A 22,750-nucleotide genomic window follows, 5' to 3' on the forward strand; every position below is an offset into this window, starting at 1 on the left:
CTGCGCTGCGGACCGCACAAATGCCGGCGGCCGGGTCCCCCCACGGCATTGGCTGAAACGCAATCGTTTCAGCCAATCGCAGGCGTCGAGAGAGACCACCGGAACCTGCGTGATCTTATCCTCACCCAACTTGAGCTTGCACAGTCTCAGTATACGATATTGCAGGATTCATACTTCTCACAGGTCACATTCCCTGTTAATTCTACCTACAAAACCCGTTAAACACGTATGCGTTCTCGCAGGTAAGATGCTTCCACGCGCGCTGCGTCGGCCCTCCGCCTTCAGTCCGCGTTTTCCACCAGAAGGTCGCCTCTCCCCGCACACGCACACATAAAGCCAAGCATGAGCCTGCAGGTGCTGAGCAAGAAGCTGGCCTCGCGCGCCGTGGCCCCCACGCTCGCGCGCGCCGTGAGCACCGAGAACTACTCGGCCACGCAGGCGGCGCTGGGCCGCCCCATCTCGCCGCACGTGGAGATCTACGCGTTCCCCGTGACCGCCATCTCGTCCATCGCCAACCGCTTCTCGGCCGTGGGCATGTCGTGCGCCTTCGTGGGCGGCAGCGCGCTGGGCTTCGTGGGCGCCGACGTGCCCGCGCTCATCCACCTGGCGCAGGACTCGATCCCGCTCTTCGCGCCGGTCTCCAAGGCGCTCGTGGCCTTCCCCGTGAGCTACCACCTGCTCTGCGCGGCGCGCCACAGCCTCTGGACTTACAAGCCCGAGCTCATCAACAACATCGACGGCGCCAAGAGCAGCTACGCCATCTTCGCCGCCGCGGGCGTCATCACGCTGGGCGCCACCGCTATCACCATCAAGGCTCCGGAGGAGGAGAAGCCCGCCGCCGCCCAGTAGTTTGCTCATCCCGAGTGTCTCGTTGCTGCCGGTCGCACGCGCACGCACCCGGGGCGGCGCCAGTGGCGGATTAGACGAACACGCTGGCAATGGCTGAATGGCGCAATGACTGGCGGGGGATAAAGGCGTCGTTCGGTTGTTGCCTGTTGCGGCGGGGTGCACTCTCGAGAATTGGAAGAGAGGCGCATGGGCGGCGTGCGGCCTGCAGGACGGACACTTTCAAGAAAACCCCATAAAAAATGAATGAACGTAACAAAAATCACCGAGCGCTCTTGTGTGTGTTGCCTTCCTTGTCCTGCGTGGCGGGGGGTGTTGCCCTCGACGACCACGGTCTCCGATGGCTTGACCCATGGTCTCGACGCACGCGAGGCTGATTCGCGACGCCATTGCACGAGCCCGTGGTGACGCATACGCGGCGTGTTAAATGGCGTGCGCGCCGTCCGAGGCAGCGCGCGCAGTGTCGTGGCACCGGCGAGTCCAACACGGGTCTCGTGGCGTGACTTGCGTGACCGCAGTATCCACGCGCGAGCGGCACTGACGATCGCCTTTGCTGACCGAGGCAAAGCTGAAGCTTGATAACTTGACACCAAGCAGCGCAGCACGACCGGCACCGCCGCTTGCTGCTGATGTTGCTCGGCTCTGAAATGGCTCCCCTGCTGGCGCCGATGTCCAACACAAGAGCTGCGGTGGTGCGGTGATCGCCAGGCTTCACATCGTGCAAATCGATCGCGCTGCGCGAGAAAATCAAGCTCTGGGGCGGCAACGTCAAGATGGCTACGAGCACCACCGCGCGCGACTTGACTTGAAGCGCGCCCGCCTCCAGTGAAGCAGCGGCGGCGGCCCCCTCATCTTTGTACTTGTAATAGCTGCGAAAGAAAGCACGCAACGCCTAGGAAAAAGTTTAGCTGGACATGTATTAGGCGCGGCATGCTGGATTTTGGCCGAGCATGGCGAGCTGTAGTAGCACTGTCTTGGTTCGAATCGCCGCTGGCTTGGCTGGCGTGCCGCCGCCGAGACCACCATGCAAGCGCGAGCATGACTCACCCGGAGACGCCTGCGCGCAGACGCGCGCCATCAGATCGGCGTCTCAAGGTCCGACGAACACCTCGGCCTCTCCAGAGTCTTACGCTGGGGAACACCGAAATGCCACATGGGCATCAGCGCTGATGACGACGCCAATTTTTCGCCCACGAAGAGGGTGCAGCTCTCGCAGGTGAGCGCACCTGACTGCGCTGGCCACTGACAAGCTCATTCCCCAACTTAACGTTGACCCCACAAGAGCCTTACACCGACCGCAGCAATGTCCACCGCCGTGTACCAATACGTGTCCAGCATGACCCCGCGCTTCGCGACGGAGGTACTGAAACCCATCGCGCTCTCGTCGCACGCGCACTTCCTCAGCTTCCAGTGCGGCGAGTGCCCGCGCCAGTTCTCGCGCCGCTACGCGCTGCAGGAGCACTTGGCCACCCACACGGGCGAAAAGCCCTACGTGTGCCCCGCTCGCGGGTGCGGCAAGCGCTTCACCACCACGAGCAACCTGGCGCGGCACCGCCGCCTGCACGGCGACGAGCTCCAGCCGCTCGCGTGCCCCGCGCCGGCCTGCAGCAAGACCTTCTCCACGCAGCACAAGCTGCAGCGCCACATGCGCGTCCACATGAGCGCGCCCACGCGCCGCTGCAAGTTCGCCAACTGCAACAAGACCTTTAGCTCCACGGGCAACTTGAACCGCCACATGCGGAACCAGCACATCCGCTTCGGCCACCCGCTGGCGAGCGAGGCCAAGAAGCTGGATCAGTCGCCCACCAGCGTGGACGCCGATCCGGCCAGTCTGTTCGCGTGGGGCGGTGATAGCAGCAGCAATAGCGCTGCCGCCGTCCAAGTGACCCCCATCGGCGAGGACTTGGCTCTGGACGCCAGCAGCGAGCACGACGTCTCCGACGAAGAGCTGCTCGAGGTGCTGTTGTGTCTGTTAGACGACGAGCCTATGGCCAGCAAGGACGACGACCAGCAGGACACACAAGGAGGACGACCAGCAGGACAGACCACTGCGCCGACTCCTGTCGGACTGTAGGTACGGTCGTACTAGTTATCAGGAGCTGACCTGTCGACCCGAGAAATATTTTATTCCTGCACAAATCACAAAAAAGTTTTTCTTTTGATTTTTGGTCCAGTTTGTGACGTAAGTATGGTGCACTTCAAATCTAGTCCAGCACGGCGAAGCTGGCTGCCGACTCGGCAGTGCCGAGATACACAGCAGGAAGGTCGACGCTGGCTCGACCAGGAAGGTCGACGCTCGCTCGACCTTCCTGGTCGAACACCAAAACGTTACGAACGTCAACCATGGTGGACAGTACACTAAGGTGTGCGCGCAGCCAGGGTTGACGTTCGTAACGTTTTGGTGTTCGATCTTGAAAGCAGAAGCTGTTGCAGGCGCGCAGATCTGCTCCGCAAAATCGCACGAAAACCTCTGAATGCTATGGCACTCTGCTTAGTGCTGGTTCAGGCGTTCGGCGTTGGGCTAATGGAGTGATTTTTCGCGAGGCAGCTCCACGTGGGTTTGCTGAGCGCAGCTCGACAGTACTGCACCTGATATCGACCGCACGAAGGGTTTTCGCTCACCAGGACGGAAGCGTTCAAAGACTACACAGCGATCAACTTAACAGGGCATGGGTCTCCATGTCAGGGACGGAGCTCGCGGAAGTCGCGCGGTCGAACGAAAGCGCCATCAATAGCGCGCAGGCGGCGATATGTTCTACGAGTAGGACCGTTGTCGAATGCCTACTGCTACAAAGGACTCTGGGAAGGCAGGCATAGCTGCTGTCCGCAAGCATGGTCATATCTCGACAATTGGCGTCACACGAGGAACCATTTCGCGCCGATTGCTTAGCTGCGCCAAGCACTTCTCATCAGCTAAACTCAGCCAGCACCTAGCACCTGGGCCAGCATAGTACATGCTCCAAGTGTACGGTATTGGCGCGTTGGCAACGCCGTTGCGGCTGTCGTTCTTGGGTCAGGCCGGCGGTGGAGGCGATGCTCGACGCCACAGCTGACAAATGTAATCGTGCTTCCAGCTGCACACCTTGCAGCAGTGCTCGACTCGGCGGGCAGATTGTAGACTGATGTGTGTTTGATGTGTGCGACTGCCAGAACTTCGCAGGGGCTCCGTTTTACACTGAGCGTCCACCCCGCCCGGCTCACTGCTTCAACGCGATCCAGCGTGGCAAGATAGCTCGCCAGGAGCTGCTCCGCCGAGGCCTGGAGCGACTGAGACGGAGGCGAGGGATCATTTGAATCTCGTGCGCCGGGCGCGAGGCTGCAGCGGGTGGATACTCAGCAAATAATCGCCGTCGTCTACAGCCAAGCGCGCTGTGGTTGCAGTGGTAAGCTGCGCAAACTGCGCTGATTAGTCAGCGTCTGGGACAATGCGAATCGCCCAGCTCAGTGTTGAAGTGGCAGGACTTACGTACACAGTCTATTTTCGGTGATATCTTGGAGTTTGTATAGGCCCTCCGTTGGTCCTCTTCTATATCACATTCACCCCTCCTCGACCCCCATCAAAAAAGACTGTGTACGTAAGCACTCCCGTGTTGAAGCGGCAAAAGCTGAAGACGGTCGACGAGTGGAGCCACATGCAGCGCTCGTTTCGCCCCAATGAATTGCCCACAACGCGATCGAGCGGCGGCAGCAGCAGTGCCGTCCTGAGGCGGGCCGCTGCGATTGCGGTGCGGCGAATCACCGCCGGGAGTGCTTACGTACACAGTCTTTTTTGATGGGGGTCGAGGGGGGGTGAATGTGATATAGAAGAGGACCAACGGAGGCTAGCGGTTGCGGGGAGCGTCGCCGCAGCAAACCCGCGCGGGGTGCCGGCGTAGCAGGGCCGCGCGGTATTTGCGGAGGCGGGCCCAGCGAAGAGCATTCCAGCGAGCCGAGCACTGTTCTCGCCAGGTGAGAGAATCTTTTTATCGCAGGAGCGCAGCGACTGCCTTTGCGGAGCGCAGCGGAGCAAAGCCATTTCCCGCGGATGACATCCGTCCTGCGGGAAGGTCGTCACATTGTGGGGTGATGGGCTACCTATACAAACTCCAAGATATCACCGAACATAGACTGTGTACGTAAGTCCTGCCAATCACCGCCGGCGATCCAGCTCACCATCCTGGCGCCGCGCATTGAGTCAAAGCTTGACCAGCAAGGCAAGTCCGCCGTGACGAACCGCCTCGCCCGGCTCAGAGGTCCAGCATGGTCTTCGGTTACCACGCCTCGCCGGTATGGAGGCCGGCGTGATTGAGCTTCTGCCTGCTGTTTGCCAAGCAGCGCAGCGAGCGATTTGACCCAGCTGCCCTGCCTGAGGCATCATGCCTGCGACGGGAAGGCGCCGTGGCTAAGCTGCACCGAAGCGGGCTTTGTACTGAATTGCCGGCTTTCAGTCCCATTCAATGGAGACCGCCGTGTTTGGCTATCGACGTACAGTGTACATGTGTAGTGCACGCCGCGTGCTGTGTCTTGGGCGGAGGGAGGATGTCGCACCCCGCCCTGTGACCAAGTGTCAACGGCTGAACTCTGCACTCGCGGACGCCGATTCCATGTCGGCGGCGCCCCGCTCAGCCAAGAGCTCGTTTCGCTGGCTATTCTAGCCGGATATTTATACATGTAGCTGGGTTACGTGTCGTGTCACAACGTCAGCGTGGCAGCGGCGCTTGCCATCGCCTCCAGCTCCAGCTACATGTACATGTAGCAAGCCACGAGACCAGCGCTCAAGGCCGGCGCGCACTCTCACTTCCGCGCCGACGGGGGCGTGTTCATCGTCGCTGTGGTCGCGACGACCTAGGCTGTCGGCCGGCACCTGGCCGGACCTGCCGCTGGCCGTTTTCTGAGACTGGCGCGGCGCGTGCGCCCCATCTCAGCGAGCCGTCAACGGCAAGCGGCAGTCCCCCATTTCGGAATTGGACGCGCCGCGTCAACAACGCACTCACTCAGCTACACAGGCCCCCGCGACGACAATGCCCACAGCCAGCGTGGACCCGGCGATGGCCCGGCAGGTGGTGTTCCGGTGCTCGGTGCCGTACTGCGAGCGCTCCTTCGGCGACAGCTTCTCGCTGGCCGAGCACCTCAAGAAGCACGCGGGCGAGAAGCGCCACATTTGCCCGGTCAAGACCTGCGGCCGCCGCTTCAGCACGCCCGGCAACCTGTCGCGCCACAAGCGCCTGCACGGCCCCATCCGGCCGCTCGAGTGCCCCGTGGCCGGCTGTATCTGCACGTTCCGCAGCGAGAACAAGCTCTCCAAGCACATGAAGTTCCACCTCGGCAGCCCCGTGCACGTGTGCCCGTCGCCCGGCTGCGGTAAGACCTTCAGTACGGCCGGCAACCTCAACCGACACATCAAGGGCCACCACCCGGAGCTCGACACGCGCAACACCAAGCTCATGGCCGCCAACATGAACCCGCTGCCGGGCCTCGACGCGTCCTACGACAGCCCCACGTGCGCCGACGAGCTGCTGCAGGCCACAGAGCACATCTCCATGATGACCGAGCTCCGGACGCCGCTGTCGCCCGCCTCCAGTGTGTCCACGGTGGACGTGGCCCCGTGCAGCCCCGCGCCCAGCTCGTCCTGCGCCTCCCCGGGCGCGTCGCCCATACCGAGCATGACGCCGCTGGACATTGCGATGGACCCGGAGCAGCTCGACGAACTCGTGTCCATCCTGAACGAGACAGTGACGGTGGAGGACTCGCAGCCGAGCGCTGCACCCAGCAACAGTTTTCTGAACGAGCAGCAGTCGATGACAGCGCAGCCCAGCGTGCTCGACGACATGATCCGGTTCCACATCGACAACCTGCAGATGTGAGCTCTCTACAGTAGCTGCAATCGCCACTAACTTAACTTATGATTGAACGAAGGTGTTTTTGTTGTTGTTATCGAATGCATCGCCGTTGAAGCTACTGCAGTTCTCCATTAGCCTACTTAGTCTATTTGCTTCGAAGCTACACTAACACTTGCGCTTCCAGGCCGCGAAGCTAAAACCGCTGGAAGCGCATAGACGCCCTGCTGGTCCCCATGCCGCCAAGCCGAGGGCAACACAAACGTCTCAATTTACCCACGTGCGCAAGCCTCCTCCTCCTGGCCACTCCGCTGATTACGGTCGAGTTGCAGGTGCCCCAGCGCGTCCGCTAATCCGCTCCGCGGCGCACTAACAGGTTTGGTGCCGATTAGCGGCCTTCAACCTTGGGCACAGGGAACAGTACAGTGCAATACACGAACAAGACCCACCGCGTGCAATGCAAATGCGCCTTGTCCCAGGAAGAGTCGTGACCAACGCCGGCAACAGCAATGGGGCGCCCTGGCTCACGGGTCAATCTGGTACAATGTACCAAACCGTACTTATTCCAAAATCATGTGGTGCACATCATATATGATGTCGCACTAGTGTTACGTGAAGTGCTCCCTCTATACACGGCTCTTCGCGCAACCTTTCCCATTTTGGATCTCCTCCCCGACTTTAGGATAGATATCCTTCTCTAGCGGAACCCCCCCTTCAATCCAGCAGAGCAGAGCAGATCGAGCTAATGAGCGCGCCCGTGGTGAACCTCGACTTCCTGCGCGCCGGCAGCCGCGGCGCGTCCGTGAACTACGGCGGCGCGATGCCCAACATGCACATGGCGACCATGGACGACCTGCGCGTAGACGCGGGCGCGGGCGACGCGCTGGCCGCGGGCTTCATGCTGCCCCCCGTGGCGGACCCGGCCGCCTACTCGCGCGAGCACTTCAAGGTCAAGTACACGGAGGACAACGAGCAGACGCTCAACTTTGCCAAGGGCACCACCACGCTGGCCTTCATCTACAACGGCGGCATCATCGTGGCCGTGGACTCGCGCTCGACCATGGGCTCGTTCATCGGGTCCCAGCAGGTCAAGAAGGTGAACCCCATCAACGACTACATCCTGGCCACGCTGGCCGGCGGCGCCGCCGACTGCCAGTTCTGGCAGCGCAACCTGGCCGTGCAGTGCCGCATGTACGAGCTGCGCAACCGCCACCGCATCTCGGTGCGCGCGGCGTCCAAGCTCATCGCCAACACGTGCAACTACTACAAGCGCTACGGCATGTCGCTGGGCATGATGATGATGGGCTACGACAACGGCAAGCCCGTGCTCTACTACGTGGACGACGAGGGCTCGCGCATCCCGGCCAGTAAGGACGTGCCCAAGTTCAGCGTCGGCTCGGGCTCGACGTACGCCTACGGCGTGCTGGACACCAACTGGCGCTGGGACCTGACGGACGACGAGGCCGTCGAGCTCGGCAAGCGCGCCATCTACCACGCCACGCACCGCGACGCCTACAGTGGCGGCATCTGCAACGTCTACATCTTCAAGCCCGAGGGCTTCAAGCACGTCGTGCACCAGGACGTCAAGGAGATGCACGACTACACGCGCGACAACTAAGTACAGCACAGAGACTGACTGCTGCTCTCCAGGAATTTATCTGCAAGCAGCTGAAGGAGGAGGAGCAGGGCCTGAAAGGAGCGGCTAGTTTGATGCGGTAATACACGGCAGCAATTTGTGCACAAGCTGAGCTGAGTCACTGTGTAAAGCCTCCGATCCACCACTGTATTTCCTTCCCATTAGTCCTCCGCGTTATCGTCACCTCGTGAATGAACAAGACGCCGCCATGCTATCCCCTCCCTCCCTGCAGCAGATAGATGCACGCACACAAAACGCTGCCACTCATGATTTTCTTTCTGTCTGCATTTGCTCATTCGTACAGCCTCCGATTACCATCGCAAGTCAACAAGCAGCATCCCCACAAAGCCAGCGCCGTCCGCCACGGGTGTGTACTGGTAGCCTTCGCCCGCCAGGAAGCGCTCGACTGCTGGCAGCAGCCGCGCGTTGCCGTCAGGCCCCTTCGAGTGGTGTCCCGAGCCTGTGACCAAGTAAATGCTGTCCACGCTTTCGTCCGCGAGCTTGGGCAGCATCTGTGTGAGGAACTCCACGGCTTCAGCTACGTGCAGTCCGTGCAGATCCATCATCCGATCCATGTACAGTTGGTTGGGCGGGTTGCGCGACTCGAATATTTCTGACGCCGCCAGGAAGTGGAAGTTCTTCATCTTGACGTTGTACTCGTGTCCCTGCTTCGACAGCCCCTTAGCCAGCGCCTTGTTACCACTGAAGACACAACAGAAAAGGTGAGATACAATCTCGGCTAGACTCAGGAGGCACATACAACGTACTTGCGATATGCTTGAGTAGCGCCCATGAAGCACTTATTCCGGGCGCAAGCCATCTCGTACGCCTGCTCTCGCAGCTCCAGGTACTGTGTAGCCACGCTTTGGCCCGTAGATACCCACTTGGTGCCAATACCTTCGCTGCTCCCTGCCTTGTGATACAGCGGGCGGTGCACAGGGGCCGGCGGCGGCATTCGTCGCGTCGAGTCCAAGCCATAGCTGCCATTGCCCAGAGGGCGGGTGGTCGCCCCAGGCGTTGGCTGCAGTGCCACGGCTCGAGCAAAGTTCATGGTCAAATTCGCCACAGCATCCTCCGTCGACGGGTACGTCGTGGTAGCTGCTGCCAATGAGGGACCATCGCTTCCTTGAGGTAGCGGCGGCGAGGCTGGCGCTGTTGCTCCTGACGTCGCGCTCTGAAGAGACGGGAACATGTCCTCGGCTTGGATGTCCAGCGGCGCGCCGTTCTGCTCCATCTCGTCTTCGCTGTCGTAGTCGCGCTGGCCCAGCGCATTGTCGTCCATCGAATAGTATTCACAGAAGTCGTGCGCGAAGACGCAGTGCTCGGCTTGCAGGCACGTGCCTCGCAGCCAGAACCGGCACGTGATCTTATCCGTGTCGTGCAGGAACTACAGCCACAGGCAGGCAAGGCAGCAACACGAGAGGAGCCGGAAGCTTTGTGAGCATCCAAACCACTCCGCCTCTTACACAGCCCAAGGCTCATCTTGCATTGCAAATGACAGACGCACCATGCAGTCCGCGCGACGACACTCGCCCTGCAAGTAGTGGCGGCACACCTGGCCGGGGCCGATGGACTCGCGCTCGATCGTCGCCTTGAGCACCGCGTGCGCCTTGTCCACGTCCAGTCCCACAAGCCGCAAGAGGTCGCACAGTCGGCTCGGGTCGATGTCCGGGAACTTGAGCTGCAAGTGGCTCACGAGCTGCGCAGCACCACCAGAACACAACAGCAACAGCAACAACAACAAACTTTAGACACCTGCACCTCTCCCCGCTCTCCACCAAGCTCAGCAGCTAATACTACTGCAGAGCCAAAACTAAGCACAGAACGAGAACGCGGCGTCTCCATCCCGACGAAAGTAGCGACGTGTTGGGTCAGCCAGGTCCTGGGTCCAAGTCCACTCTACCTCGTAGGCCACGGACCAGAAGAAGCTGTCTTCGTTCTGCAGCGCCGCTCTGTCCTCATCGTCGTCCTCCTCCTCCCCGTCCTCCACAGCCTCCTCCTCCTCGTACACCTCGCTGCTGTGCAGATGCGACAGCGGCAACGGCAATGGCGGGGACGGCGACGCGGCCGCCTGCACCTGGCCAAAGCCGCCACCGAACGGGCCCTCGGGGCTGCCCGTCGGGTGGAACTCGGCCACCACGGGCGACAGGAACTTGCTGCGGGGCACGAACGTGGGCGCCGAGGCCTTGAGCTCCTCGTCCTGCGCCAGCATCTTGTTGATGTCGTCCTCGATGCGGTTGCTCTGCGCCGCCATGGCCATGGCCGCGTCCGTCAGCTGCGCCGGGTTGTCCGCCAGCTTGGCCAGCTCGTCCACGAACTCCTGCGCGCGCTCCTCGTCCTCGGGCGCCAGCCAGCCCATGAGCACCTGGTGGATGTTGAACTTGGCGTCCTCCAGGTTGTCGTCGTCGCCGCCGTGGGACGGCAGCATGCCCACGATGTAGGGCGCGAACACGCCGTCCACGCCCAGCGCCTCCAGGCGCGCGGTCGCCCACGCCTCCAGCAGCTGCATGGATCACCAGGCCTCACTCCGCTTCGGTACAGTACAATAGGCGATGGCGTTATGGCTAGAGGAGCTGCTCGACATGGAGAAAAAAACAAGACCTATGGGGGCGCATGCGTATGACAAAGGAGAGGTCAGAACTGTATCGAAAAATGCGGTAAGCCCAACACCTTCACTTCACTTCACTTCAACTCGCACACTAAAGAAAAGGCGATCTGAAGCTGAAGCTGGGCGTGATGCAGTGCCGCATATTGCATACGGCGAGCAATACGGCGAGGTAAGGTAAGTGAGAGTAGGAAGGCGAAGCGACGTTGGTCGAAATGCTTGGGTCGGGGTGGATGGGGATCCCCAACGATGGATATCGAGGCAGGTTGATGTAGAACTCTACATGTAGCACCACGAGGCACCTGGCACCACTGTGATATTGATTTTTATCAAAGGTATGAATGGCTTGCCCAGGTGCGCATTAATTAATAGACACGTGAAGCAACGGCAGCGTTAAATGTACCAGTGAAGCTGCTGCCGGTAGGTTAACAACGTAAAATGGATGGATGGATAGCCTACGTTTGACGGAGAGACGACCACTTCGGTTGAACGGTGTGCATGTGCACGTATTAATACATGTACATTAGATCTGGGCCCCAAGACAACAACAGCAACAAAACATTTCGAGTTGTTTTGGGTCTAGAATTTTAAAAACTATTTTTATAGTTTTTGTTTGGCATGAGTTAATATACGCGCGGCTGGCGCAATGGATAGCGTATCAGACTTCGAATCTGGGGGTTGCGGGTTCGAGTCCCGCGTCGCGTACACTTTTAACCACCACCAACTTGACACCAATGGAGCACGTTTGCTCGACCATTCCCCATGAACGAAGAAGACCAACGGAGCACCGGATCTACTGATGGTGGCAGTCAAATTTGCTGTTCGATTTAATGGATTTTATAGTCTCGGATCTCCAACTCCCTGATAGTGAGGAGGTTGTTAGTCGGCCAGGCCGAGCACACGCAGCTGGGCCGCGAAGTGCTTGAGGATGACGGCGAGACGGCTGCCGGCCAGCGCAATGCGTCTCTGGGCGATCTCACCGGCCATGGCCAGGTACGAGGCCGACGGGCACGGGTAGCTGCCCGAGCTCGTGGCGTTCAGGTCCAGGTTGGAGTAGACGATGGTGTTGGCGTAGTTGTACGTCTCGAGGATGACCTCGCGCAGGCCCGAGTTGGTGACCATGGCCTCGTACAGCTGGTCGTACGAGGCGTTCTCGTACTGCGAGAAGGTGAAGTTGTCCGGCACGCTCGGCAGCAGCGCGATGAGCTCCGTGGCGTTGCTCTGCAGCGTCGGCTTGAAGTCGCTGACGTCGAGCGACCACTTGTTGAGGCTGTAGAGGCCGCCGGCGGCGTCCCACACGGCGTGCAGGTTGCTGAAGGCGCACGGCGTCACGAAGATCTCGCTGTTGCCGCCGCCGTCGCCCTCGGGGAAGGCCTCGCTGATGCCGGTCACTGTGTGAAGAGGCTGGTGCAGATCGCCGAAGATGTGGATGAAGTTGCGCAGGAAGAGGTTGGCCGCCCACTTGGACTTGGTGGTCTTGAAGGACTTCATGGCGCCCTCGATGACGGACACGCCGTCGCCGCCCATGGTGTCGTCGAAGAGCGACAGGTCGGCGTCCTTGTCCTCCCACTTGTCGCCGTTGATGTTGAGCGGCAGGTCGATGTAGTGCCAGTCGCTCATGCTCGTGATGGAGGGCGAGGCCGGCGTCGTGCACGTCGAGCTGGGCGCCGTGCACTTAATGATGTCCATCCACACGGCGGACGTCGTGATCTCGCCCGTGTTGGGGAAGTCCTCGTCCCAGCGGCTGAGGATGCTCTCGATGGTCGCGACGTCGCTCGAGTTCATGAGCTGCGTGGCCACCTCGCCGACGAGCATGTGGCCGTTGTCCCACCAGCCGTGAGTCGAGGGCAGGAAGCCCGCCATCGCCGTGGCCGCGACACTTGCTTCGAACACCTTCATCGTTTGATGGTCTGGGAGCGAATCGAGAAATGACAAAGTGGTGGGTGGAGTGCGGCGTTGGTGCTCGGGGGTTGCGTAGTCATGCTACCTCACCTCATCACTCGTGCACAGAGACTGGAGTGTCGAGGATCACGACGGACTCGCGCCACCGACACCTTGAAGGCGGGTTTGCATGCATGAGGTCCATTTGCCATAAAACGGGGACTTTGATCGTCTGCAACGCGCAGACAGCGCCCACTGCTGGGTGGCGTTGAACCCGAGGACAAGACAGCCGGCAGGCGAGCTGAGTCAGCTGCTGACACCTAGGGCGTCATGTAGTTTGCATTCCGTGACTTCATGCAACCAGTGACCTTAGGTTTCTTCGCTGCAGGTGAAAGCCTGACAGTATTACGGACGCTCCCCATCGGACACCGTCAACTTTTTAGTCGCGATCGGATTGAATTAATCCTGGAATTCGTCTACTACATGGGGCACTTTACAGTACAGTGCCGTATCAATTGGATCAGTACTTCTTCTTCTTGGACAACACCGGTTTCGTTCGAATAGGCTGCAGCTTAGGGCTGGCCTGGAGACTGGCAAAGCTCTTGGCCGCTCGCTTCTGCAGCTCGATCCGGGTCAGTGGCCGATCGCAGTCTTCTTCGTCGCTCCTGGGGGACTCGGGCTCGTCCTCGGCGATTGACGCGTTCATGACGCTGGTGCCGGATAGCTGCTTGTCCAGAGTGAACTCGACGCCTGCAGCTGCGAATGGCGACGCTGCCGCTGCCGACTGCACGGGGCTCGTGACCTGTGGGGAACTCGCTCCGCCGTACGCGCCGTTTGTTGCAGGCCCGCCTAAGAACTCCGGGAGAAGAGCGCGGACGGCGTTGACGGAACGAGTCGGGTCGCTGGGACGGAGATTCGCTCCCAGTGACGCGCGTTGGGCCTCGGCCGGGTTCTTGTACTGGAGTCGGCGTGAGAACTGCTCGATGAGCTCATTGCTCCGCTGTTCAATGATCTACTCGGCAACAATGTTACGACTAAGGTATCATGATTGAAGTGGAACGATCTGATGCTACGTACCGCCAAGAATTGGAGAATATTTCCTTCGGTGATACCGTGCGCAGCCAGAAGATCGTTCATGGAGTTGATACGAGCCTAGTCGAATAGCAAATGAATGAAATGAATAAGGGTAAGGTAACCAACCACAATCGTGTGGTTGAGCGCGTTTGCTAGCTTACCACCATCGCGAGTTGGTCTTCCGACTGCTTTCGAGTGCGCTTGGAATCGCCACCACTGGAAGACGCGGAGGCGCCCACGACAGGCTAGGCAGAGGAGGTCACAACAGGTGAGGTGAGGCTACTGCGGACACTCCATTTGTAGCCCGAGTTTCGTACCGGCATGACGTCGTTGCAGCCGAGCGCGTTGTACAGTCGGTCGACGACGCGTGCCAGCGGCTGAAATTCTCGAGCGGCTGCAGCTCGGAGTCGCTCGATCTCCGCGTTCTCCTTGAAAATCCTACAAAAGTCACCACAATTGAGTGCATTTGAACCTCATCCCAGTCAAGCTGATGGTATTGACGCACTTTTGGCGAGTTTCTACGAGGGCGTCGACCATCCGCTTTCGTGCATTAGCACTGCCGTCGAGCATGTCGCTCTTCAATCTGAAACACACCACAAAACAACAGCAATAGTTAGAGACGTTCTGAATGAGCGGTACCGTTCCTAAACCTCGACGAGCTCACTTCTGAATCTCCCTTTCAAGCGCCAACTTCTCGTCTTCGAGCTGCTCCACTTCGTTGTTGGTACTTTGGACGTATCGGAAGAGGGCGAAGTTCTCCTCCTCCTTCCTCGAATACACCTCAACCAGTTCGTGGTAGTCGTCCACTCCCATCTCCTGCTGCAGCGCCGCGAACGTCGTCTCGAACTCTTGCAGCTTTTCATTGATAGACGCGACGTTCTGCTTATCTTCCAGCATCTACAATCCCTCACAACAATGAGTAACAACAACTAAAACGACGGCAACATCCTCCCAGCCTTACCGTCGTGTCTAGCTTCTGTAGCGTCTTCTTGAGCTGCTGCTCGTCCTCCAGCTTCAAGTTGCCACGAACGAAATCTTCGGCCAAGTCGAGCGGATCTTGCTCCAGAATCTGCTTCCTATACGTCTCGGCGCTCTCCTTCTCGCGCTTGATGATCGACGCGAGGCTCTGGTACACTTGATCAAACGCCTCCTGCTCATCCATGTTCTGGCCCGACAACGAGTTGGCTTGGGACAGGATGCGGTCGCGCTCGGCCACGATCTGGGTCGACTGGCGGAAGGTCTCCTGCATCTGCTTCTGGATCTCGCGCAGTCGCCGCTGGTTCTTCTCGAACACGGTTTGGCTCAGCACCCGGTTGGCTCGCAGCTCGTCCACTCGGTGGCGCAGCTCGGCGTTGTACGCGACCATTTTGCTCTCTCGGGTCCGGCAGGCCGACAGTCGGTTCTCGAGCTTCATGAGCTCGCGCTGCTCGTCGGCCATGCGAGCGCGCACGGCGTTGGCGCCGCCACCGCGTTGGTCGCACTCGCCTCGCTTCAGTCGCAGCTCCTTGAGCTCCTCGTGGACCTTTTTCCAGTGATCATCCAGTTGTCGGAGTCGGTGCTTCTGCTCCACCAGCAGTCGGGCGTACTTGTCTCCTTGCACCTGCAGGATGAAGAGCTGCTCGCTCTGCGCGCGGACATTCGACTTGGACATGCTGCAGAGAGAGAGAATTTCTCTAAACGAGTTTAAAGGAGGCCAACAAGGCCAACCCCGAGCAAACGTGAAACGCGCCCAAGTATTTTCGTCGCTAGCAACTTTTGTATCGTTCACCCTCAAATTCATGCAATACGGGCGCCTCCTTTCCGTAGGATTCGCCCTTCATCATGTCGTGGAGAGCACCTCGCCAGTCGGTGCTGTCAACTAGTAGTGGAGTCCATGAAAGGCCTCAAAAACCGATGAAGCTGCCCGTGGTTAAACGCGGAGGGGGTCTCCGCGTGGGTCGAGTCGTATCTGTAAGCACATTAAGCAGAATATTTGAGACTTCTGTAAGCTTAGATGGGTACTCATCGACGGGATGTCTCTTTGTGGTGCAGGATGTTCGGGGTAGTTCGAGCTGGGATAGTCAGTCATCCAGTCCGTTCGTGCAGGAGGAGGAGAGGCGAGTGCAGGAGGAACTCATCGAAATGCTCACGGTCAAGCTCGCCAACAAGGAAAAAGAGGTGGAGACGCTGCGGTGCAAGCAAAACGCGGTTGATACAGAATTTGCAGGGCAGGATCGCCAACTACGACAGCAACAGGAAGAACACGCGCGGGTTGTTAGTGAGCTGACGACGACGAACCAGGAGCTGCAGCGACAAGTGCAGCACCTGCAGATTCAGAGCGAACGGGTACGTTTTGCTTCAACTCTCACCTCATCGATAGTGTTTACGAATGACAGTGCGATTGTAATATGCAGCTACAAGCTGATAGTGAGACTCAGCGCACAGCTGCACTTGAGCAAAGGAGACTACGCGAGAAGGAGCAAGCCCAAGCACGATTAGAGAGCAAAACTCACCACCAAATTGTAGACGAGCTTCGACGAGAGCGGGAGAAAAGCGTCAACGATCGATACGCTCTGGAAAACAAGCTGCAGCGACTCCTCCAAGACCATCAAAGCGAAGCCAACGTGGTGTGTACTGCCAATGCGCTATTGTCTTCACGGATACACAAACTCATGGATTGTTGGCGGAATACGCAGGTTGCTCAGTTCGAATCGAGGTGCAGCCAACTTGAAAACGAAATTCAAGAATCTCAGCAAATTTGTCAACAGCTTCGCGAGGTGAGTGATGTTAATCGTCTACGAGTTTTACGTCACTTTAACACTTGCTTCTGTCGGTGTAGGCTCTTGTTAGTGAGAGACAGAAGCGTGCAGAAGCTGAAAGGTTATCAAAGAAGTTCGAAGAGGAAAAGGCTGCTCTTGAGGACAAGCAGCGAGCGTTGATGAAGGTACGCGGACTAAATGATTCCAGCAGTGCAAACTTTTGTCAGTTTTGCCTAACGGGATGTTGTTGTTTGATGAAGACGCTGAAAGGTGCGAGTTCGAGAGCAGCCGACGTGGAGAAGAAGAAGAACGAGTTGTCCCGAGTCGAGGACCAGCTGAACGAGCAGCTTGTAGCCCTCAAAAAGGAAAACCTCGAGCTGAAAGCCCGCAGGGGGCAGATGGGCTCTCAAACCAAGCACCTGCAGGCTCGAGTGGCAGCTCTCGAGAATGCCAACGCCGTCCAGGAGCAGAAACTCGAAGACGCCGCGGTGGAACTCGAAACTGCGCGCAAATACTGCCGCGACTGCCAATTCCGCACCAAGCAGCTCCAGGAGGAGATCATCTTCCTCAAGAACCGTAAAACCGCAGCAACTGCAGCAACAACAGCAGCAACAACAAATTCTCCAATCCCTTCGCCAAGTGACAATAATTCAGCATCAGCCAACAGTAATTGTCAGCCCATTGAGCCAAAACTCTCTCCAGAGACCGCTGAAGCAGACGACGTGCCGTGCTGGATGAAAGAAGGTTAACGTTAACACCTCTTCCCCCCTTGAATATAAGACTCACCAAGACAAGAAAAAAATTGAGAATTGAGTTTTGTTTTGCAATTTATGCATCGGCGGCAACAGCAGTAGCAGCAGCGGGAGGAGCGTTGGCAACAGCCCCCAGGACGTCTCCGTAGCCAGCGGGGGCTGGCTTCTTGCCCAGTGCGCACTGGATGAGCTCCTTCAGCTGCGGGTCGGCGGCGTTTTTCTTCTTGCGGCGGCCCCAGTCCTTGCCGCCGACGCGCTCCGCCCGGCCCTGGTCGTTCAGCACGCCCTGGCTCAGCTTCTTGTTCTCGAAGAAGTCCTTGACGCAGAAGATGGTCACGGTCTCGCCGTAGTCTACGAGCAACATAACAATTATTGGTTAGATGAATGAAATAAAAAAACACAATAATATTGTTGGCAACCGACAGTGGAAATTGGTCTCGCGGAACTCGTTCTTGATCACGGGCTTCTTGGGCTTGACAGGCTCCGCCCGCTCGGGCTTTTCCACCTCTGCAAAATGCAAAAAATGTCACCAAGAGGCAGTGGTTAAGGTAACTCTAACCGTGAGCTTGATGTTTGTATGTACACTAACCTTTCGGATGGGTGCTGCACTCCCCCTCGCGTGCCAGGCAACACTTTTTGCAGGCAACATTCTTGCAACCGGCGGCCACCTGCTTCTTGCTGCTGCAGAACTGGCACGTGCGCCCGGACGTCTCGGCTCTGGCACGCTTGGCAGGCGGCGGCACCACCTCCACCTCCTCCTCCTGTGTCACGGGCTCCTGCGGCGCCTCCTGTGGCGTCGTGTCCATGGGCTCGAGCTCCTCAGGCGTGCTCGACATAATTTACCTAACTGGTCGGCGGTTAGCTCTATCATAAAATTTAAGTGAAGTTTGCGTAATCGGTTCACCCTCTAAAGTACGAGATAGTTGTGCCTTCTTTCTGGAAGCGCATTACGTGAACGTGGCCAACTTCCAGAGAGGGAGAGAACCTCGGCTTGGCGCCGGTTAACACTACCGTAACGCGACAATGGTGAACCTTCACGTCAAGACGACGGCGGGGAAGAAGCTCGAGGTGGATGTGCCGCTGGAAAGCACCGTGCTGCAGTGCAAGGAGGCGCTGGTGGCGTCCACGGAGGTGCCCGCGGCGCTGCAGCGGCTCATCTACAAGGGCAAGGTGCTCAAGGACGACCTCACGCTCGAGAGCTACGGTACGGCAACACCCCCGCCAATTTAACACCACTTAACCGCCGGTTTGGTTTAGGCTAGTGCTAACTGCAAAAGTTGCTGCAACTCTCAGGCATCCAGGCGGAAGATACCATTTACTTCGTCAAAGGCTCGGCGCGTGCAACGACAAGACCCCCTGCGGCAACAACCCCCGCCACCACGGCAACTCCCACAGCAGCGGCAGCACCAGCAACAACGGCAACACCCCCTCCAGCGGTGGCAACTCCTAGCCCTGGTGCTAACCCGTTCAACTTCCCCTTGTTCCCGGGACTCGGAGGTGCTAACGCCGGCAACATGTTCGGCAACTTAGGCGGCGGTGCCGGCGGCAACGGCATGCCGAGCATGCAGCAGATGCAGCAGCAAATGATGGAGAACCCGGACATGGTGCGGCAGATGATGGACTCGCCGCTCATGCAGAACCTGATGAGCAACCCGGACCTCATGCGCAACTTAATGCAGAGCAACCCGGCCATGCAGCAACTCATGGAGCAGAACCCGCAACTCAACCACATCATGAACGACCCGGAGTTGCTGCGCCAGAGCATGGAGGCCATGCGCAACCCCGCGGCCATGCGCGAGATGATGCGCAACCAGGACACGGCGCTGCGCAACATCGAGAGCCACCCGGAGGGCTTCAACGCGCTGCGCCGCATGTACCACGACGTGCAGGAACCGCTCATGGACGCGGCGGCCAGCGGCGCCCCCGCGGCCAGAGGTCCCGCCTTCACCATGCCCGGAGTTGCCGGTGGGGGCAACAGCAACACTACCGGCAACAATGCAACTTCAACTCAATCTGCGGCAACTTCAACTCCGGCCACGGCAACTTCAACTGGTGGTGTTAACCCGTGGACAACTGGAGGTGCAAATGCAAATGCAAGCGCAACTGGCGCGGGCGCCAACCCGTGGGGGGGAATGGGAATGGGAGGAATGGGAGGTCTCGGAGGCATGGGGGCAGGAATGGGCGGTGCCAACCCCGAGATGATGGCGCAGATGATGCAGAGTCCGCTGTTCCAGGCCGCGCTGGACCAGGTGACGAGCAACCCGGAGCAGTTCCTGGCGCAGATGGAGGCCATGAACCCGCAGATGGCCGCCATGATGAACGCCAACCCACAGATGCGCCAGATGATGGCCAACCCAGAGTTCCTGCGCCAGGCCATGAACCCGCAGAACCTGCAGGCCATGATGCAGATGCAGAACGCCATGAACCAGCTACGCGGCTCCGGACTCGTCCCAGGGTACGCTTTCCAATAGTTGGGGTGAATTGTTGCTGTTAGTGGTGTTAACACCATTTTTTCCTTCTTCTATGTCAACAGACTTGAAGGTCTGAACCTGGGCGATGCTGGAGCTACTGCGGGTGCTGGAGCTGCGGGGGCAGCCAATCCTGCTGCAGCCAACCCGTTTGCGATGTTTGGCGGCTTCCCTGGCGCGGGTTTCGGTGGAGCAGCGATGGGCGCGGCAAGCTCCACTCCTGCTGCACCTGCTGGCAACCCCGAGGAGATCTACGCGTCGCAGCTGACGCAGCTCAACGACATGGGCTTCTCCAATCGCGAGCAGAACATCCGCGCGTTGCAGGCCACGATGGGCAACGTGCACGCTGCCGTGGAGCGTTTGCTCAGCGGCACCATATAGGAGAGTGCGGGGCAGGTCGTCAGTCTGATCTGCACTAATACAAGCTACTAGCTAAGTACAGAATAATTGTTTTCGATCGAGGCGTGTGTGCGCATGTACGAGTTGATTGGGTGGCCCCATCTGCAGCCCACGCTTACTACTAGGGATCCCGCCCGGGGATACTACTGCAAGTCAAAAGTTTAATCAACTCGTAACATCAGCATCGCTGCACCGGTCGGAAAAGCGCCAAGCTTGTTGCATCTACCTCCATTCCGTCATGTTGAAGAACCTGGTGCAGAACACCTTTGAATAGCTGCTTCAGCCGCACAAGCACGTCCGCCGGCATCGCCATATCGGCCCAGTCCGTGCTGAAGGTGTCACAGGCTCTGTAGATCTCCAACTGTCACGCCATGTGGTCGGCAACATCCCGACGTCCATGCACCGCAACTTTTAGCACGGCCTCTCACACTTCGTAGCACTGGAGTGCTCGCCCGTCCGCGGCCACGAACAACTCTGCCTCCTCCATCTCGTCTTGGATGTTGTACAAATAACGCCAAAATAATGGAGAACCTGCAGGTTAGCAAGAAGGATGATCGAATTACTATGCGCCACCCACCCTCCTTACGTCTCAACCGACTTCCATCCTGCGTACTTGCCGCACGGGCCAGCGCCTCGCACCTTCGCCGTCGAATATAAAGGCGGGGGACGCCATGTTTCAGAAAGCGGTGCAAACCTCACTATCTGCCAATTGTCTGGATACGTAGCAAGTTGAAGCTCGTTTTTTTGTACCGAAAATGACTAAAACTGTATGTATTTTGCTTGTCAAGGGGCAACTTCTTCAATCGATGGCAGGACGCAACCGGCAAACATCAAACGCACTCCTATCGGTGTAAGTACAGTTGATTTTGTTAAAGTCTAATACTTGCTACTATGTCGTCGCTGCTCGCGGGCCAAAACGCAATTCCCTTCTTGCTTGCCAACGGGTCCGCAGCACTTGACCTGCCTAAGTCCTTCTCGCTCCTTCCCTCTCTATCTCTTGGTGTGGTTGATGTAGCGCAGCGAGAGCATCGAGAGCAGGCGGAAGATGATGATCGTCACGAACACGTAGCCGAAGTTGGCCCAGCGGTCGTCGTAGTTGTACTTGAACGTCGACTCGGATGTACTCCTTGACCGTCATGTGCGAGTACGTGACCGGCAGGAAGCGCGACATCGAGGCGCGCCGACTGGAGGAGGAAGAGCTGAGGCTGATGGCCGCGGCCCAGCCCGTGTTGTACATGGCGTGTCTGGACTTCCTCATGCTGGCATTGTTGGCGGCTCTGCAGTCTTGGCATCTGGAATACAAGGAGCGGTCCTTCTTCTCGGCGCACGGGTTCTTCTTGCATGCTATACACAAGTTCGGTGCTCGCGCGTCAGCCGCAGCCTTGGCTCTCTTGAGGCGACACGCCTGGCAATAGGCGTGCCGTCCAGACGCGGCTTCGGCTTGCTGCACGACCCGCACTTTCCCTGGTCCTTCTTGACGTCGCGCACGACTTTCTCCTTCTTCTTGCACCACTGGCACATTACACCGCCTGCCTCCGGCGTCTCTGTGTGGCACCTCACGCATTGACCAGCGCTCTTGTCCGTCTTGTGTCGCTTCTTGGCATACTCGTTGTTGTTGGCGTTCTTCTTCGCCCGCTTCATCGTGGCGCGGGCCGTCTGCTCCTCCTCCGTCGTCAGGCCTTCGCTGGCACGGGGTGCCGCGACCTGCTCCTTCAGCTTGAGCTTGGCCTTCTCCCTTGCGAACCACTCAGCCTCCACTAGGAGAGCGTTCACGGGCAGAATGCCGACGTCAAATTCATGTGCGATCGCGTCAACTGTAACAGTACAGATAGCATATTAGCAAAACGAAAAATCAAGTGCAGTGAGTGCTCACTTTCACTGGGCTCAAAGTGGTGTGTCAGGTTCTCGATGGAGAGCTCCAGGCCCTTGAACGATGGGTTCGCGGAACCCGTCGTTGCCATGATGTTCTCGACTACGATCGTCTGTGCAAACAATAGTTAGTAACAGCTTGTAGATAGTTTAGATAGACGATTACGTTTTCATGGTTGGTGGTGCTCTACTTCTTGGGGACATAGACCTCCACGCCCGCCGCCACAAGCTCCTCGACTTGGGGTAGTTCGAACAATGACAGCGCCATCTTCCAGTCGAGGAGTAGCTGGACCTGCATCGTCTTGGCCTTCTCGATCAGGATCGCCACGACGGCCGGGTCTGTCAATGAAAAAAGAGTGACGCGCGCAGCTTTCCCTCGTGAGCGATCCGGAAAGGAAACGTATAGATGTCCCGGAAGTCGGGGTTACCCCGCGAGAAGTAGACTTTGGAGAACGGTAGACGTTTGATGTCCTTGTTGATGCCTTGGAAGGTCGCGCGTGGGATCTTCAATGCCCTCGCCAGCGCCCAGTCGGACAGGCCGGGCTTCGTAGCAAGCAGGTCCCAGACCTTGCGCTTGACACGGACAGGTTCGTGCTTCGGGTCGCGCTTGCGTTTGTACCATGGATCTCCCTTCCACGGCTCGCACTTCTTGAACTTCGTCACGAC

General features: G+C 58.6%; 11 protein-coding genes and 1 non-coding gene across 12 annotated transcripts; 7 read left to right on the top strand and 5 right to left on the bottom strand.

Annotated features, from left to right (window-relative positions):
• The first annotated feature begins 181 nt into the window (after positions 1-181).
• Positions 182-948, top strand: PHYSODRAFT_285862 (hypothetical protein). Its single transcript, XM_009527765.1, has one exon. It carries the CDS (start codon positions 343-345, stop codon positions 847-849), a length of 507 nt encoding a protein of 168 aa, XP_009526060.1. The 5' UTR covers positions 182-342; the 3' UTR covers positions 850-948.
• A 1,201-nt stretch (positions 949-2,149) lies between these two features.
• On the top strand, positions 2,150-2,920 carry PHYSODRAFT_498554 (hypothetical protein; the record flags this gene model as incomplete). Its single annotated transcript, XM_009527766.1, has 1 exon — positions 2,150-2,920. One exon carries the CDS (start codon positions 2,150-2,152, stop codon positions 2,918-2,920), a length of 771 nt encoding a protein of 256 aa, XP_009526061.1.
• A 2,926-nt stretch (positions 2,921-5,846) lies between these two features.
• Positions 5,847-6,689, top strand: PHYSODRAFT_259045 (hypothetical protein; the record flags this gene model as incomplete). Its single annotated transcript, XM_009527767.1, has 1 exon — positions 5,847-6,689. One exon carries the CDS (start codon positions 5,847-5,849, stop codon positions 6,687-6,689), a length of 843 nt encoding a protein of 280 aa, XP_009526062.1.
• Positions 6,690-7,390: 701 nt separating this feature from the next.
• On the top strand, positions 7,391-8,403 carry PHYSODRAFT_285863 (hypothetical protein). The gene has a single exon (XM_009527768.1). The coding sequence runs from the start codon at positions 7,408-7,410 to the stop codon at positions 8,278-8,280; it is 873 nt and encodes a 290-aa protein (XP_009526063.1). The 5' UTR covers positions 7,391-7,407; the 3' UTR covers positions 8,281-8,403.
• A 206-nt stretch (positions 8,404-8,609) lies between these two features.
• On the bottom strand, positions 8,610-10,807 carry PHYSODRAFT_314545 (hypothetical protein; the record flags this gene model as incomplete). Its single annotated transcript, XM_009527769.1, has 4 exons — positions 8,610-9,000; positions 9,066-9,685; positions 9,806-9,997; positions 10,202-10,807. 4 exons carry the CDS (start codon positions 10,805-10,807, stop codon positions 8,610-8,612), a joined length of 1,809 nt encoding a protein of 602 aa, XP_009526064.1.
• A 728-nt stretch (positions 10,808-11,535) lies between these two features.
• Positions 11,536-11,608, top strand: PHYSODRAFT_t769. The gene has a single exon. It is a non-coding gene; the product is annotated as a tRNA-Arg (tRNA).
• Positions 11,609-11,782: 174 nt separating this feature from the next.
• Positions 11,783-12,808, bottom strand: PHYSODRAFT_559805 (hypothetical protein; the record flags this gene model as incomplete). Its single annotated transcript, XM_009527770.1, has 1 exon — positions 11,783-12,808. Exon 1 carries the CDS (start codon positions 12,800-12,802, stop codon positions 11,783-11,785), a length of 1,020 nt encoding a protein of 339 aa, XP_009526065.1. The 5' UTR covers positions 12,803-12,808.
• A 1,202-nt stretch (positions 12,809-14,010) lies between these two features.
• Positions 14,011-15,509, bottom strand: PHYSODRAFT_499071 (hypothetical protein; the record flags this gene model as incomplete). The annotated part of the gene is made up of 5 exons (XM_009527771.1): positions 14,011-14,103; positions 14,176-14,296; positions 14,364-14,441; positions 14,523-14,755; positions 14,820-15,509. 5 exons carry the CDS (start codon positions 15,507-15,509, stop codon positions 14,011-14,013), a joined length of 1,215 nt encoding a protein of 404 aa, XP_009526066.1.
• A 470-nt stretch (positions 15,510-15,979) lies between these two features.
• PHYSODRAFT_380517 (hypothetical protein) lies at positions 15,980-16,784 on the top strand (the record flags this gene model as incomplete). Its single annotated transcript, XM_009527772.1, has 4 exons — positions 15,980-16,183; positions 16,252-16,464; positions 16,534-16,614; positions 16,677-16,784. Coding segments are annotated over 4 exons (606 nt in total), but the record flags the coding sequence as incomplete, so codon positions are not given.
• Positions 16,785-17,490: 706 nt separating this feature from the next.
• On the bottom strand, positions 17,491-18,106 carry PHYSODRAFT_438086 (hypothetical protein; the record flags this gene model as incomplete). Its single annotated transcript, XM_009527773.1, has 3 exons — positions 17,491-17,699; positions 17,772-17,855; positions 17,938-18,106. Coding segments are annotated over 3 exons (462 nt in total), but the record flags the coding sequence as incomplete, so codon positions are not given.
• A 693-nt stretch (positions 18,107-18,799) lies between these two features.
• Positions 18,800-20,259, top strand: PHYSODRAFT_354538 (hypothetical protein). The gene is made up of 2 exons (XM_009527774.1): positions 18,800-19,803; positions 19,882-20,259. The coding sequence occupies exons 1-2, from the start codon at positions 18,863-18,865 to the stop codon at positions 20,195-20,197; spliced, it is 1,257 nt and encodes a 418-aa protein (XP_009526069.1). The 5' UTR covers positions 18,800-18,862; the 3' UTR covers positions 20,198-20,259.
• Positions 20,260-21,205: 946 nt separating this feature from the next.
• On the bottom strand, positions 21,206-21,947 carry PHYSODRAFT_259001 (hypothetical protein; the record flags this gene model as incomplete). Its single annotated transcript, XM_009527775.1, has 3 exons — positions 21,206-21,338; positions 21,364-21,559; positions 21,619-21,947. Coding segments are annotated over 3 exons (658 nt in total), but the record flags the coding sequence as incomplete, so codon positions are not given.
• Positions 21,948-22,750: the final 803 nt, after the last annotated feature.

Source organism: Phytophthora sojae (assembly GCF_000149755.1).
Source record: "Phytophthora sojae unplaced genomic scaffold PHYSOscaffold_4, whole genome shotgun sequence".
NCBI classification, from domain to species: domain Eukaryota; phylum Oomycota; class Peronosporomycetes; order Peronosporales; family Peronosporaceae; genus Phytophthora; species Phytophthora sojae.

Coding starts and splice junctions, on each gene's coding strand:
- PHYSODRAFT_354538 (XM_009527774.1), top strand. CDS start 18,863: ATGTTCGGCAACTTAGGCGGCGGTGCCGGCGGCAACGGCATGCCGAGC. Junction 19,804..19,881: donor GGCTCCGGACTCGTCCCAGG/GTACGCTTTCCA, acceptor CTATGTCAACAG/ACTTGAAGGTCTGAACCTGG.
- PHYSODRAFT_285863 (XM_009527768.1), top strand. CDS start 7,408: ATGAGCGCGCCCGTGGTGAACCTCGACTTCCTGCGCGCCGGCAGCCGC.
- PHYSODRAFT_285862 (XM_009527765.1), top strand. CDS start 343: ATGAGCCTGCAGGTGCTGAGCAAGAAGCTGGCCTCGCGCGCCGTGGCC.